Source organism: Stigmatopora nigra, chromosome 18, assembly GCF_051989575.1.
Source record: "Stigmatopora nigra isolate UIUO_SnigA chromosome 18, RoL_Snig_1.1, whole genome shotgun sequence".
NCBI lineage: Eukaryota > Metazoa > Chordata > Actinopteri > Syngnathiformes > Syngnathidae > Stigmatopora > Stigmatopora nigra.
In genome coordinates, this window is record NC_135525.1 from 8,531,425 (window position 1) to 8,546,556 (window position 15,132).

At 38.4% G+C, this 15,132-nt stretch overlaps 2 protein-coding genes across 2 annotated transcripts; both read left to right on the top strand.

Moving 5' to 3' along the window:
* The first annotated feature begins 373 nt into the window (after nucleotides 1–373).
* Nucleotides 374–10,856, top strand: LOC144211863 (uncharacterized). The gene is made up of 17 exons (XM_077739381.1): nucleotides 374–511; nucleotides 718–766; nucleotides 1,615–1,647; nucleotides 1,727–1,903; nucleotides 1,972–2,123; nucleotides 2,206–2,295; nucleotides 2,356–2,422; nucleotides 3,081–3,244; nucleotides 3,620–3,725; nucleotides 3,879–3,908; nucleotides 3,989–4,165; nucleotides 4,584–4,738; nucleotides 4,805–4,894; nucleotides 9,381–9,428; nucleotides 9,512–9,614; nucleotides 9,715–9,878; nucleotides 10,455–10,856. The coding sequence occupies exons 2-17, from the start codon at nucleotides 718–720 to the stop codon at nucleotides 10,608–10,610; spliced, it is 1,761 nt and encodes a 586-aa protein (XP_077595507.1). The 5' UTR covers nucleotides 374–511; the 3' UTR covers nucleotides 10,611–10,856.
* A 1,560-nt stretch (nucleotides 10,857–12,416) lies between these two features.
* Nucleotides 12,417–14,847, top strand: LOC144211514 (carbonic anhydrase 4-like). Its single transcript, XM_077738849.1, has 9 exons — nucleotides 12,417–12,556; nucleotides 12,773–12,845; nucleotides 13,167–13,193; nucleotides 13,277–13,447; nucleotides 13,561–13,709; nucleotides 13,792–13,887; nucleotides 13,966–14,041; nucleotides 14,113–14,276; nucleotides 14,363–14,847. Exons 2-9 carry the CDS (start codon nucleotides 12,773–12,775, stop codon nucleotides 14,573–14,575), a joined length of 969 nt encoding a protein of 322 aa, XP_077594975.1. The 5' UTR covers nucleotides 12,417–12,556; the 3' UTR covers nucleotides 14,576–14,847.
* The last annotated feature ends 285 nt before the right edge of the window (nucleotides 14,848–15,132 follow it).

Below are 15,132 nucleotides of genomic sequence, written 5' to 3' on the forward strand. Positions count from 1 at the left end.
AAACTATATGCCTAAAGCACAATATAACAAGTCTAGTCTGTGGGATTAAAAACGAACAAAAAGTAAGGCAAAAATATATCATAAACATATAATTTAACAATATATTTTTTTTAAAGTAGTACTTCCACACCAATGCAATAATGCAAACAACAACTAGCTAATTTTATGTATTGGATATCATTCAATTCCTGGTGTTTTATTTATTTTTTTGTCCACTAAAAGTAATTGCATGTGTCTTAACAAAGTGGCGATAAAATATACATATATTTTGATCAAAGAAAGAAAAAGAATCAGATCGTTTGTCGGGTTTCAAGTGTCCCCTAAGCAGGTTAAATGTTGTCATTGTACACAGTGAGGGACCCTCCCTTCTTACATTCTTCCCACCCATATCATAAACTGTATTTTGACACTTTACTCCATTAGGATTTGGACGTGCTTTTCCTGTTAAACAATATATTGTGTAATATAATCTGCATTTTTTTTATTTACTGGGACTTGGAGCCTGAGTAAGGTAAAAAAAAAAACTCATTATTTTTATGATTATTATTTAGCATGAATTACTTGATATGCGTTGTTTATTATAGTGATTATTGTGTGATAGTTTAAAGAATTAGCACTTCAAATAACAAAGTATTTTTTCAAATTTGAGTGAGTGCAAATTAAAATGAAGACCTTCTATTTGAATATAATTCTGCGTTCTTTCTTTTTTATGTAAAGATGTATCTTTCCTTTATTGGGATCGGCCTGAGTGTGCTGATAAATAATGGTGAGTAATATTTGTCAATGTTACGCCATTTCTGGTCTATTAAATATAAAGTACAGACCAAACAAACACTTGTTTAATATTAGATACTCTGGGTGTGAATCATTCATACCAAAATAGATTCATATCTCGATTTACAGGGACTTTGAACCTATTTGGTCCAAATGAGATTTAAATTGAGATACTTAGTTTCAGAGAAAAAGCATGGAAACATTCAAATATTAATTTAATAATTGTACGAGCTTTCTGAAAATTATTTATTTTCCATTGTTCAGATAATACTTTTCGATGTAACGATGCAAATTTCAATGGCATTTGAATGAATAACTTCCAATTATTTTTCATATTTTGCGTGGCAGCAAGCTTGTTAGTTAGTCTAAGAAAAAGCAGCCAAGCACTTTCTGAATCAGTCACGTCGCTTCGGGGGTGCACGATTACTTCCAAGTTCATTTCACCCATCACTTGACGTCACATCAGTAAGCCATTACATAGCTTTAAATCAGAGCCATTCATGAAGGTCATTTTAATTATTTATTATGTTTTTACCAATCAGATCTCTCACAACACAGACCAATATAAATTTCAAAAGGATTTCATCCTGTCACCTCTATTAGATACATTTTTGGGTTATTTTTTTGTTTATAGGTCATTATTGCAGCCTTTTCTTTTACAAAACCCATTATTTACATTCAGAATGGGCGTGATCACTTGCTTTCTGTTGACAGTGTACACAGTGCATGTTTTTTTGTTTATTTTGGACTTTACCAGGCTCTTTAGCCTGCTGTTTACTCAAGACACAATTATAATCTAGCAGGCACTTATTGTTCTTTCTCTTTTTGTAAATAAATCAGCCACTGGAAGTGATTGGTGCTACACAGGCTGTGGTAAGTGAGTGCATCTTCCTGATATAATGTTTAAGAAAAAGCCAATTTGAATAATAATGAATGGCCTCTAATTGAACAGAACATACACCCAGTCACTGGAAAGACTTGGACGGGTCTTTCTGTGGGGCTGAAAGGCAATCACCTGTCGATATACTGAGTAGCAACCTCAAAAAGGACGAAACGCTCCTTGATTTCAAATTGATCAACTTCACGTCTAAACAGACTTTTAGGGCCTTCATAAATAATGGGCATACAGGTAAAGTTTTATAGATATTACACTAACTATTGAATGACTATGTCTGATTGCTACTTATTTTTGCCCAGCTAAATTCTTACTAGAGGAAGATCAGGTTGAAATCAGTGGAGGTGGACTTGATTCCACATATTCCACATTGCAGCTCCATTTTCACTGGGGCGACACGGAGCATCATCCTGGGTCGGAGCACACCGTTAATGGGCACAGATACCCAATGGAGGTACAGCAATATATGCCATTGACGGCGACACTGTCTATTTTTGTGGTGATTCCAATTCTAACTGCTTCAATATGTCTTGTAGATGCACATTGTGAATATAAAGAAAGGCCTTTCCGTGGAGCAGGCCCTCACTGATCCAACCGGCATTGCCGTTCTTGGCTTCTTCATCGACGTACGTGTAGATAAAACATCATGCTTTTGAGTCACTAACATACTGATTGTTCTTCTTTAGGCAACTGAAGATAGGAATTCATCAATTCCTTGGAGTATCTTGACTTCTTACCTTTCAAGCCAGATAGGTAAAGAACATGATTTGAACCTATTGGCAAAATATGTTGGAATTACATCATATTTTTTTTCATTTTCAACTCATCTAAAGACAGTGAAACTTGAGCCCATTTCTCACATTTCCTAAAGTCGGAGAATGTGATGGTGTTTAAGAGTAAACAGAATGTGCTCTATTATTTTACCCGGTTAATGCGGTTGGCATTGTTGTCTGAATACAAGCGAGAATCTTCCAATTTAATAACTTCTATTGTCAGGTAGTAAGGAACAACAAATCTGGCAGAGCTGACAATGGCACGGCCTTGGGCTTTCATTTTGCACTACCATTGTGAAAGACATGTGTATACATCACACAAAATTTATCATGGTTAATAGCTTCCAAGACATGCCAAATTAGGTGGGTAACCGCAATGTAGAGATATGTATAGGTTTTTTTAATGGTGTCTGAATAAGAGAGGCTGGCAGTGAATGTAAATTCCTCACAACTAATCAAAGTAACTGTAACACATTGAACATTAGAATTGTAACACTAATTAACAAAACCTATTAAACTTACTATATGTGTTCTGACAGCTCACCTTGCACAGGTACCCTAACCCTATTCTTTCCGGTCCTCCATTACCTTGTTGTATTATTTAGATACTGTACTGATACACATTTCTGCTTGCACAGATACTGAAATCAACGTGACACATGAAATCTCTATCAAAGAGCTCATTGGGGATGTGGACCTAACCAAATATTACCGCTACCTGGGCTCCTTGACCACCCCGTCCTGCAACGAAGTGGTGGCTTGGACGGTCTTTCATGAGCCTATTAGCGTCGAAAGCATTCTGGTTAGTCGGGAAGTCTGAAAAGTGAAATCAGCTCGTAAAACCATTCGTAACGCTTTGTGGGTATTTCAGCAATTGATTTGGGGAATAAGAAATGCTTAAAAGTTGTGCAAGGACGTTGTAGAAAAACAGTCTGATGAGAATTACTACACCTTTAAAGACAAAGCAATGCCGCTTTCATGGTGTTTTGATTGACCTAAAATATGATACATCAATTAGAGCGGGTAAAAATAAGTCTGGGTGTTGGCAGATTTGGGCTCGTCTCCAGACACGCCATCATTGAATTCTGTGGGAATGCTGCTTGGCTAGGTCAACACTGTTGTGGAATGCTGTCACGGTTTTTGGAATAGCTTTGTAATTTTTTGGGTCCGATTTTAGCTTCAACAGTTTCGTTTGAAGACTGGCCTCGCCAATGTATATCGCCCAGGACAAGACCTCAATGGACGTCAAGTGTATCATTCCCCTGCAGTCGTTTTGCCTATGAGTGAGTAAAGACTGTTATGTTTCAATGTTAATGTTGTTAATGCTATGTGCTGCCGTCCCTCCCAGTTCAGAATTGCTTAAATGTTTATCTGTGTCAATGACAGTCAATGAGCTTAACAGCTTTTCTTGTATTTTTTTTCTTTTCTGTCCATAGATCACGAATGGTGCTATGGCGAAGAATGTGGTAAAGCCATTTAATCCTAGGATATAAGTGTGTAATCTTTACTAATCTTACTTGGCTAATGGCCATTTACCCTTCATTAGAGTTCAGTCCTGCGAAATGGCCACTCCTGCCCGATTCGCAATGCGATGGAGAGCGTCAGTCGCCGGTTAACATCCAAACACAGGATGCTGTGAAGGAAGAAAAACTTGACGGCTTTACCTTCTCAAAGTTTGACGACAAACATGTCATTAAATACATCGCAAATACAGGCCATACAGGTTAGTGAATGTTACACCCATTCATTTGTAGGTTAACTTGGCATTTTCAAAATATGCATATTAACACCTGCACTTCATGACATATTGACCTATTTTAAATAAGGTCAAATATTGTGGCTATAAAACTTCCATACACAGAGAACTTGTAATATTTTTGTTATCTTATCCAACCTTATTTTCAATGTTGTTCAATACTAACAAAAATCCCAATTCCAAAAGAATAATGCATTTTTTTTGTAATTTAAATTGAAAATCAATATTTTTAACATTCACTTGATAAATTTATGTAAAATCATGAGTGTACATTTTTAATTTGTAAACAGGGTTTAAAATATAACATACTTATTATGTTAAGCACTTCAGACTAATTGGATTTTCATGCTGAAACTAAATGAACGCTGTATGTGTTCCTCTTTAGTCAAGTTTGTCCTAAAAGATGGAGCAATGGAGGTCTCGGGGGGCGGCCTTGGTCACATCTACACCACCCTCCAGTTCCACTTTCACTGGGGTTCTTTATCTCCGGACTCCAAAGGTTCCGAGCACATGATTGATTCCAAAAGATTTCCAATGGAGGTACACGGGAATCTCACTGGCAATGTTTCTTTCTTATTTCATTCTGATATTGCAACTCGATTTCAGGTGCACATAGTGAACAAGAGAAAAGATCTGACTCTTGATGAGGCGGTCAACACCACCAATGGCTTGGCAGTAATGGGCTTTTTCATTGAGGTAATGTGATCAAGAACATGTCATCTTGCAAAGCCATGATTTAAAAAAAAAAAAAAAAAAAATATATATATATATATATATATATATATATATATATATATATATATATATATATATATATATATATATATATATATATATATATATATATTCATAGAGCGCCGTTCAAAGCGGCTGCTTGTTGCAATAGCTCCCTAAACCCTCACTCGAATTCTGTGTTTGTACAGCTTTTTTACGGATTTTTATCCTTTATTTTATGTTTTTATTGTCTCTTAAGACTTTAGTTGTTACTTCACTTTATATATTATATTCGATACTTTAATGTTTTGGGACTTTACTTTCAAGACTCTACTCCAAGACTCAAGCTGTGCGAGAGGCAGTCTTTGATCTACTAGTTTAGTCCATCTTTTCAAATTCAAATTTCAAAATTTTGGAGACTATTTTGACCCACCCAGCCATGCCTACACTGCTTTACACGAGGGATCAACTGTTAGCGCTACGCAATACCGGGATTCCCCTGGACTTGGACCTCCCCGCTGAGTTAAAGAGGAAGAGAAGAGGATGCAGAGCCGGACGAAAATGTCAGGAGAAAAAGCGACGCTTCAGACCCAGCATTCCATCTATTATAATGGGGAACGTAAGATCTCTCCCCAACAAGATGGAAGAGCTAACGGCGCTGACCAAACAACAAGGACAATATCGGAGCGCCTGCATTATCTGCTTCACGGAGACCTGGCTGGATGAGCGAATACCAGACTCTCTAATCTCCTTGGATGGCTTTCAGCTGGTGAGGGCGGACAGGGACCCTGAGGAGAGCGGTAGGAAGAAAGGTGGGGGACTAGCTGTCTTTATTAACAGTAGATGGTGCAGTCCTGGGCATATTACTGTGAAGGAGCAATTTTGCTCTCGAAATATCGAGCTAGTAGCTGTTAGCATCAGGCCGTTTTACATCCCCCGGGAGTTCTCGCACGTCATCATAATAACTGTGTATATACCTCCCTCGGCCGATGCGGCAGTGGCTCGTGAGCTGCTCCACACTACTCTGTCCCGGCTACAGACGTCACACCCCCAGTCTCTCCTTCTTATCTCCGGTGATTTTAACCATGCTCCCTTGACTTCGACTCTCCCCACCTTCACTCAGTATGTGAAGTGCTGCACCAGGGAACAAAAAACTCTGGACCTGCTGTATGCCAACACAAAGGAGGCATACAGCTCAGCCCCCCTTCCCCCACTGGGCCGCTCAGACCACAACCTGGTCCATCTGATCCCCACCTACATCCCTATGGTGAGGAAAATAAAACCTACCACGAGGATCATACAAAGATGGACCGAGGAGACCAGCATGGTACTGAGGGACTGTTTTGAGACAACCGACTGGGAGGTGCTGTGCAAACCACATGGGGAAGACATCGACAGCTTGACCCACTGCATCACAGATTACATCAACTTCTGTGTGGAGAACATCGTACCCTCCAAGAAGGTCCGTTGTTACTCCAACAATAAGCCGTGGGTCACCAGGGATCTAAGGGCCCTCCTGAACAAGAAGAAGAGGGCTTTTAGGTCTGGGGAGAAGGAGAGTCTCAAAACGGTCCAGAAGGAGCTGAAGAGAGAGATAAGGAGGGGAAAGACCAGCTACAGGAGGAGGCTAGAGAAGCAACTCCAAAGAGGCAACACCAAAGAGGTCTGGAGGAGCTTGAGGACCATCTCGGGCCATGGAGGCAACAGTGGGAAAGGCCCGGAGCCCGGAGACGGGGAGTGGGCCAACGAACTGAATCAGTTCTTTAACAGATTCAGCCCTGCCCCTGCTCCCCTGACCCCCCAGACCAGAAGCAACTCTACCCCCTCGTTCTCCTCTTCCTCCCCCTCTTCCTCCCCCTCTTCCACCGGTCTCTGCATCACTGTCGATCAGGTGACAAAACAACTAAAGAAGATCGAGGCAAGGAAGGCTACCGGTCCGGACGGCCTCAGCTCCAGACTACTGAGAGAGTGTGCGGATCAGCTTGGCACAGTGATTCTGCATATTTTCAACCTCAGCCTCAGTCTGCAGAAGGTCCCAACCTTGTGGAAAACTTCCTGCGTGGTCCCAGTCCCAAAGACTGCGAACGCCAGGGAGCCAAACCACTTCAGGCCGGTAGCACTAACCTCTCACCTGATCAAGACACTGGAGAGGATCATTCTCAACCACCTGAGCCCCCTGATGAATGCAGAGCTGGACCCTCTGCAGTTCGCCTATCGTCCAGGCATTGGTGTGGAAGATGCTACCACCTACCTGATGCACAGGTCTCTTTCACACCTGGAGAACTCGGGAAGCACGGTGAGAATGATGTTTTTTGACCTCTCCAGCGCATTCAACACCATTCAGCCGGTCCTTCTGAGAGGGAAACTGGAGGTGGCTGGAGTAAGGAACCACCTGGCTGCATGGATCATCGACTTCCTCACCAACAGACCACAATATGTGAGACTCCAGGACTGTACGTCTGATGTGGTAACTTGCAGCACGGGGGCCCCACAAGGCACAGTGCTTTCCCCACTCCTCTTCTCCCTCTACACGTCAGACTTTAAACATAATACAGACACCTGCCACCTCCAGAAATTCTCCGACGACACCGCCATTGTTGGACGAGTGACTGACGGGAACGACCTGGAGTACAGGGGAGTCATCACAGCCTTTGTCGACTGGTGTAGGCAAAACCACCTGCACATCAACACCAGTAAGACAAAGGAAATGGTCGTTGACTTTCGGAGGACACCTCAACAGACCACTCAGGTGAACATCCAGGGTAAAGACATTGAAATCGTGGACAACTTGAAGTATCTGGGTGTTCACCTCAACAGTAGACTAGACTGGTCCACAAACATAGATGCCCTGTACAGAAGGGGCCAGAGCCGCCTCTACCTGTTGAGGAGCCTACGGTCCTTTGGTGTGTGCAGGTCACTGTTGAGGACCTTCTATGACACTGTGGTGGCATCTACGGTGTTTTATGCAGTGGTCTGTTGGGGAAGTGGGAGCACGGAGAGGGACAGGAACAGGCTGAACAAGCTGATCAGGAGGGCCAGCTCTGTTCTGGGCTGTCCTTTGGACTCTGTGGAGGAAGTGGGAGAGCGGAGGATGCTGACCAGGATGAGGTCCATCATGGACAGCACCTCCCACCCCCTGCATGAGTCTGTGGAGTCCCTCCAAAGCTCTTTCAGCAATAGACTGCTACACCCTCATTGCAGGAAGGAGCGCTTCCGCAGATCCTTCCTCCCATCAGCCGTCAGGCTCTTTAACTCAAAAAAGGCTGTGGGTTAGGACCTCCCGAATTTCGGATACAGTGTAGATGTGCTTGTATATATATGTATGTGTATGTATATATATATCTCACCAACACAGTTACCTATTTATATATTTATTCATGTATTTATTTATTAACTTACTATTAAGTACCCATTTGTGTATAATGCCTTTTCTATTCCTGCATCCTCACCCTCTTCCTATTGCAACAAAGAAATTTCCCGATTACGGGATGAATAAAGTTATCCAATCCAATATATATATATATATATATATATATATATATATATATATATATATATATATATATATATATATATATATATATATATATATATATATATATATATATATATATATATATATATATATATATATATATATATATATATATATATATATATATATATATATATATATATATATATATATATATATATATATATATATATATATATATATAAAAGATGTAACATCTGAAGATTAGTGATCCAGTTGATGGTTACTGAAAAATATTGACTCAAATACAGATTCATTAATGAACTAAATGTGTGATGGTCAAAACATCCCTTTTTTTTTTAACTGTAAAACAGGTTCACAGGTGGACGTCACTGAATGCATTTGAGAAGCACATGTTCGCAGAGAAATGCTGAACATTGCGTGTCGTCTCTTTTACAATCTGATAAAAACATTCATCATATGTCATCTCATGCTTTTAACTGACAAGAGAATGACAGTGATGTAAGATGGTTTTCTTAATTCTTTTGAAACGTCTTTTCCGAGCTTTGAATCACATAGCATGTTGCATAATTTTCACACATTGTTTGAACATTGCCAAATAAATCTAGGGCAAAGTTTTGGAAAAATTAAAATCAAGGTCAAATTTATTTCTGAGCAATAGAAAAAAAAATCTTTGGAGCTTAGTAGTTGAGTACATTTTTTAGGCCATAGTCATCCTTAGTTTCAATCACACCCATCTTTGTTTAAACTGCTCTCGTTGCTAATTAAACTTAAAATAAAAGGCATGACAAATCACATTAAAAAAGGTATGCCAAATTCTTCACATTGACTGTGAACCGAACAACAGGTTTTCTAAAGCTGCTTCAACACTTTTGTTTGAACTACACGAAAAAAAGCATGTCAAAGAACATATTACAACTTTGAGTGCTTCCTTGAAGTAAAAATAGAAAACCTCATGTCATTTCTCGGTAGGCCAAAACTACTACCAGAAGTAGCGGCGCTTCTGACCACAGTGAAGACGTAAGTCCATCAAAACCTTGCAGAACCTAACTGATGAACTATAAAAAAAATGATATCTTGGATTTTATTCTTTTAAAATACAGTCACATGACTCTGGTGATGACTCCTCTCACGAGTCCATAGATAATGTGATGACTGGCGCCTGGAAAAATCTGAGCAACTACCTGATGCAGATTCAAAGCACCGGTGGGTTTCGGGTCTTTCGATTCTATTTGTCGGCATATTATTCCCTTGAACTAAATGTATGATGGTCAAAACATCCATTTTTTTTTACACTGTAAAACAGGTTCACAGGTGGACGTCACTGAAGAGCTCTCTCTTGCTGAGCTCCTTGGTCACGTCAACCTGGGTTCTTACTATCGCTACAATGGATCGTTAACCACACCCTCATGTAACGAAGCAGTGGTGTGGACCGTCTTCAAAGAGTCGATTAAGGTGCATCCCGATCTGGTGAGTTCTTTTGTTAACCTGTAAAACCTTGACATAGTTTGTTGGATGACTATTAAACACAATTATCGGATTAAGAATGGTAACGTGGCAACGTTCAGTATAACTCGGGTGTTTTGCTCATTCACTTCCAAGGTAATTTTTAGTTTTACCAGTTTAATTTAGTTTCGCAATGTAAAGGTTAGTGAGTCATAGGCTCCATCCTTGTGAGAATAAAAAGGAGAGGAAAATAAATGAATGAAAGATCGGAAAGGTAATTCATGGTTCATCCAGACCAATTAAAACATCCGTGGAATTCCTTAAAAGTGTGTATAAAGTTGAAAACAAACGTCAACCAGAATAATTTCATATGACTGATATTGGATTGTGCGTCAGTGAGTAAGAAAAAAAATCTGTCATCTACGTGGCTGATTGAAATCGGGCAGCCAAACAACAGCCAGAAGACAAGATGTCTCTTTTGATAATAAAATGCCATAATAACAATAACGTTAAGTCATGATGACTGCAGGTGAACACGTGTTGAAGGAAAGTAAAGCCAGTTTGCATTGAAAATGTTTCTATTTGTCATTATTTGTCCAGCTGATGATGTTCCCCAACCAAACTGGATTCAAGGACGTGTACCGGGCCACACAGGATCTTCACGGCAGGAAAATTTACACCACGGCCGGAGTCAAAAAACTTGCACCCGTTGTGCAATGCCTGCTATTGATTTGTTTCTGCAACTTCATCATTTGATCAAACATTATGGTTTATTTTATTGTGCACTTTTTAAAATCAGATAGTATTAACTTAGTGTTGTATATAGTTATTTGGCAGTAAATTTTCTATTTCAGCTTGCAGAAAATGAAGTAAAAATGATCTGGCTGTTATATCTCATAATTGTAAGCCAATTCTATCAACAACCTTTGTGTGACCTCAATTTAAATACCTCAAATAAAATCAAGCCTTAGAAAATAGGGCACAAAGATAATACAAGATAAACAGGTACTGTTTTTGTGTCATAATTTCGCACGCAATACCCCACTTAACAAATCATCGGTTGAGGCTCATATGGACAGTAAAATGCTTTCAGAACTAGGTATGTGTGTTACGTATCCGGAAATTGGCTATATATTTGGAAGCAATTCATGGAATTGTTACATAGGCAAACATAGTTTACTTGGAATGTAATTACTGAGAACCTGTTTTCAAGTCAATAATGCGGGCACTGTACATAATATACATTGGCACACACCCCGTCGGATGTTTATCACCCATTTAGTAAAATTATATGCACAAGAACATTTGACTTACACAATTAGGAATGTAATTTACATTTCAAGGCAGCATCAGTTACTTTCAATGTAATTGTTATTTAAAAAGTGCCATTGAGATGAATGTGACTCAGGAGGGTGACATTGGCCGGGTATTGAGTGAGACCCATCAGCGAAATGTTTTTATGTTAAAACCAATCCATTTTTTATTGTTTTGTATTATAATATCGGCAGGTCTAGTCTAGTGCGCACTCTTTCTCAAGCACACTATTGGAACACCTCCCACCTCTCATGTCACTCAGCTGTTACAAAAAAAACTAGTTCACCTGTAGAACATTAAAAACAGGATTGCATGGTCTTAAATTCAAGTATTTGGAGTTTAAAAAAGGCCATTTTCAACATTAATAGAAGCCTTGCGGCTTTACCATATGTAAAATACATACATACATAACAATAATTGGCCTTTGGTGGCCCGGAGACAGCTGGGATTGGCTCCAGCACCCCCGTGACCCTAATGGGGATAAAGCAGTTCAAAAAATGAGATGAGAAACATACCAATAAAGTAATAAATATCCTTAGACAATAGGAATTTTGATATTCAAAACCAAAATACTTAAAATATAAGTATTAACTATATATATATATATATATATATATATATATATATATATATATATATATATATATATATATATATATATATATATATATATATATATATATATATATATATATTTATATATATATATATATATATATATATATATATATATATATATATATATATATATATATATATATATATATATATATATATATATATATATATATATATATATATATATATATATATATATATATATATATATATATATATATATATATATATATATATATATATATATATATATATATATATATATATATATATATATATATATATATATATATATATATATATATATATATATATAACTATAAAAATCATACAAATAAAAACACTTGAAAAGGCTGTTATGTAGAATAGTTTAATAACTGCCTTGTATGAAATGCAGTTTAGTTTATGTCATGGGGATTAAAGTGAGACACTTTTGCAATATTATTTCATAATTAATTCAAGTATTTGTAGGTCAACTCTTATGGTGCATTTAGGATCTTTTACCACGTGGGGTTACATATGTAATTTCTCACTGTCGTGACACTAGCACTTTAACACAGATTTTATCGTTTGGTTGGAATCTGCATACAATGTTGGGTGGATTCATTCTATGAGGTGCAAGATCAGGGATAAAGGAGACGTTGCTTTTCTGTTTTTTTTTTTTTTTTTTTGCAGCGAACCAAGCATATAAATAGCGTGGTAGGACGGATCAGTTCCATCACCGCTCACCTGCAAAGAAAAGAAGAGAAGAAGAAAAAACACGCTCAAAGGTGAGACGACACGCATTCGAATCGCTGGAGTTATAATGCGGCATCATTTTGATTTAAAACCTTTTCAAGTTTTTATTTTAATGACTTCTCGAGTTCATTTTTGTTTGTTATGGCAACTCATTTATTTGCGAATCTGACGAGATGAGAAATTGACGATTTTCATCCTTTGGATACTGAATGCATTCGTTGTCTTTTTATTTTTATTTGTTCATTTAGATGAAGTGGTTGATCGTTTACTTTGTGGCTGGAAGCCTTATCGCAGGAGTCTATGGTGCTGACAATGCAATTCGTAAGTTATTTCAATTTTTTTTTTACCCCTTAGAAAAAGATACCATCTAACAAATTATGATCATTTAAAATGAGGGTTTTTCAAATCGACCAACTTTAATAACTAAAACTTAAATCAAATAGGTTGCACAAGATGGGCAAAACACTCAGTATTTTCAGTAGACATGATAATATATATTTCAAATTTAACATTTAATGATCAATTTAAGTATAGTAGTGATATCTACTAAAAACAAGAAGACATTGAGTACAGGGAAACAAATCTGAGCCAATCTTTTCTTATGAATTAGTTACTAATTTCAACCCATTTCCTTTTCCCCAGCCTGGTGTTATCATGATCCCTCATGCAGTAAGTAGCAAGCGGACTTGATCTCTTATCTTTGCTTCCTCATTGTTTCTCATTGATGACCCATGTTTTTTTTTTGCGTCTAGACGACACTACATGGCCGGTTATCGCTGGAAATTTTTGCAATAGGACCAGGCAGTCACCAATCGACATTGATTCAGCATCAGCCAGAGTGGACAACGACCTCACCACATTCACCTTCACAAACTACGACGACAGTAACGTGCTGGACTATATAGTCAACACCGGCAAAACAGGTGAAGAGCTGTATAATATTTTTAACTTGACTTAAACTAATTGTGTGCCTTATAAGTCTAATGACTTTGCCATTTGGACTCATCTGGGTTTTTTTTCTCCATCTTGCTTTCAGTCAAAGTGAGCCTCAATCCTGGGGTGCAGGTTTCCGGGGGAGGTCTTTCGGAGGCCTACGACGCCCTGCAGTTTCACTTGCATTGGGGAAATGGCAGCAGAGTTCCCGGCGCTGAACACACGGTGAATGGTGTACGCGACCCCATGGAGGTGAGTTCTAAAACCAGGTTCAAATATTGGCTTTGTTTCTTTTCTGTTTTGAAAACCTGATACGATTCCATTCCTCCTACAGCTTCACATTGTTAACGTCAAAGGCAGCTTGAATTTGAATACCACGTTAGCGGTCAATGACCCCACGGGACTCGCTGCACTCGGTTTTCGCATTGTGGTGAGATATTGTCATACCTTTTTAATGCTAGATCCAAATCTGTTTTCATGTCCTAATTGTGATCACATTGATGTGTAGGTAAGAGAAGACACGAGCGGAGAACCCGCCGCCTGGCGAAAACTCACCTCCTACCTAAAAAACATCACGCTGCAAGGTAAAATGACATTTTAGGCAAAAGATATGATATTGTTATGCATCTCTGACAAGTTGAAAACATTTAATTAGGTCAAAATGCCACCATAACGGAGCCAATTTCACTCAATGAGTTGCTGGTTGGGGTGGATCGCACCCAATATTATCGCTATCTTGGCTCGCTGACCACACCCTCATGCAATGAAGCTGTGGTCTGGACTGTGTTTAAGGATCCAATTGAAGTCAGTGCAGACTTGGTAGGTTGTGGTGGGTCGCGGGGGTGACGGGGGAACACAGCAAAAAAACCTTCCTAATTTTTCAATGCCCTTTCCTTTCTCCCTAGATTGACATGTTCAGCACAATGTTGTATATCGGCAATTCAAGTTCAACTCCGTTGATGGTGGGCGTGTTCAGGGGCATCCAGCCGAGTTTGGCTGTCACCCAAACCAGGACTACAAATGTGACGGATTCTAGTGCGGATTTGAGCTCTCCTATCAAAATTTGCATCTCAATGGTGCTACTTGCTCTGAGTTTCACACTGGGAAACAGATTTTAACTTTATTTTGAGTTTATTTTGTCATGAAAGGAGGATAAAACCATCTGAATCCCTCCACCCCTTACCCACTCCCATTTTGAGTGTACCCATGTAAATTTAACCTAATCCTAATTTACTCTTCTTGGGTTTAATCGCAGTAATTTTATATTGCAATAATAGCGCATGTGAAATATTTAGAAGAAAGATTTGCATTTTCCGCAAGACTGATTGTTTCTCAACTTGTTGACAATTTCATTTATTCATCAATAAAGAAAGTGATTTCGACAAGGAAATTAATGTTGCATTTTTTTTTTTTTGCTGGCTGTACACACCCACATTGTCGACACATTTTAAACTGGGACGGCAGCCAATTCATGACTTTTATTTTTCATGTTTATTTCTCAATCACAAGGCTAATCATTCTGCCTATAAAATATTTACAACCTGATTGACCCTTCTAACATCCTGTAAGAGTTCAGTTATAAAGTCTTTTGTTTGATATTCTGTCATTGAAATTGTGACACAACCCCACACCCACTTCAAACTTGTTCTATTTCTTTTTAATGACCGCATTCATG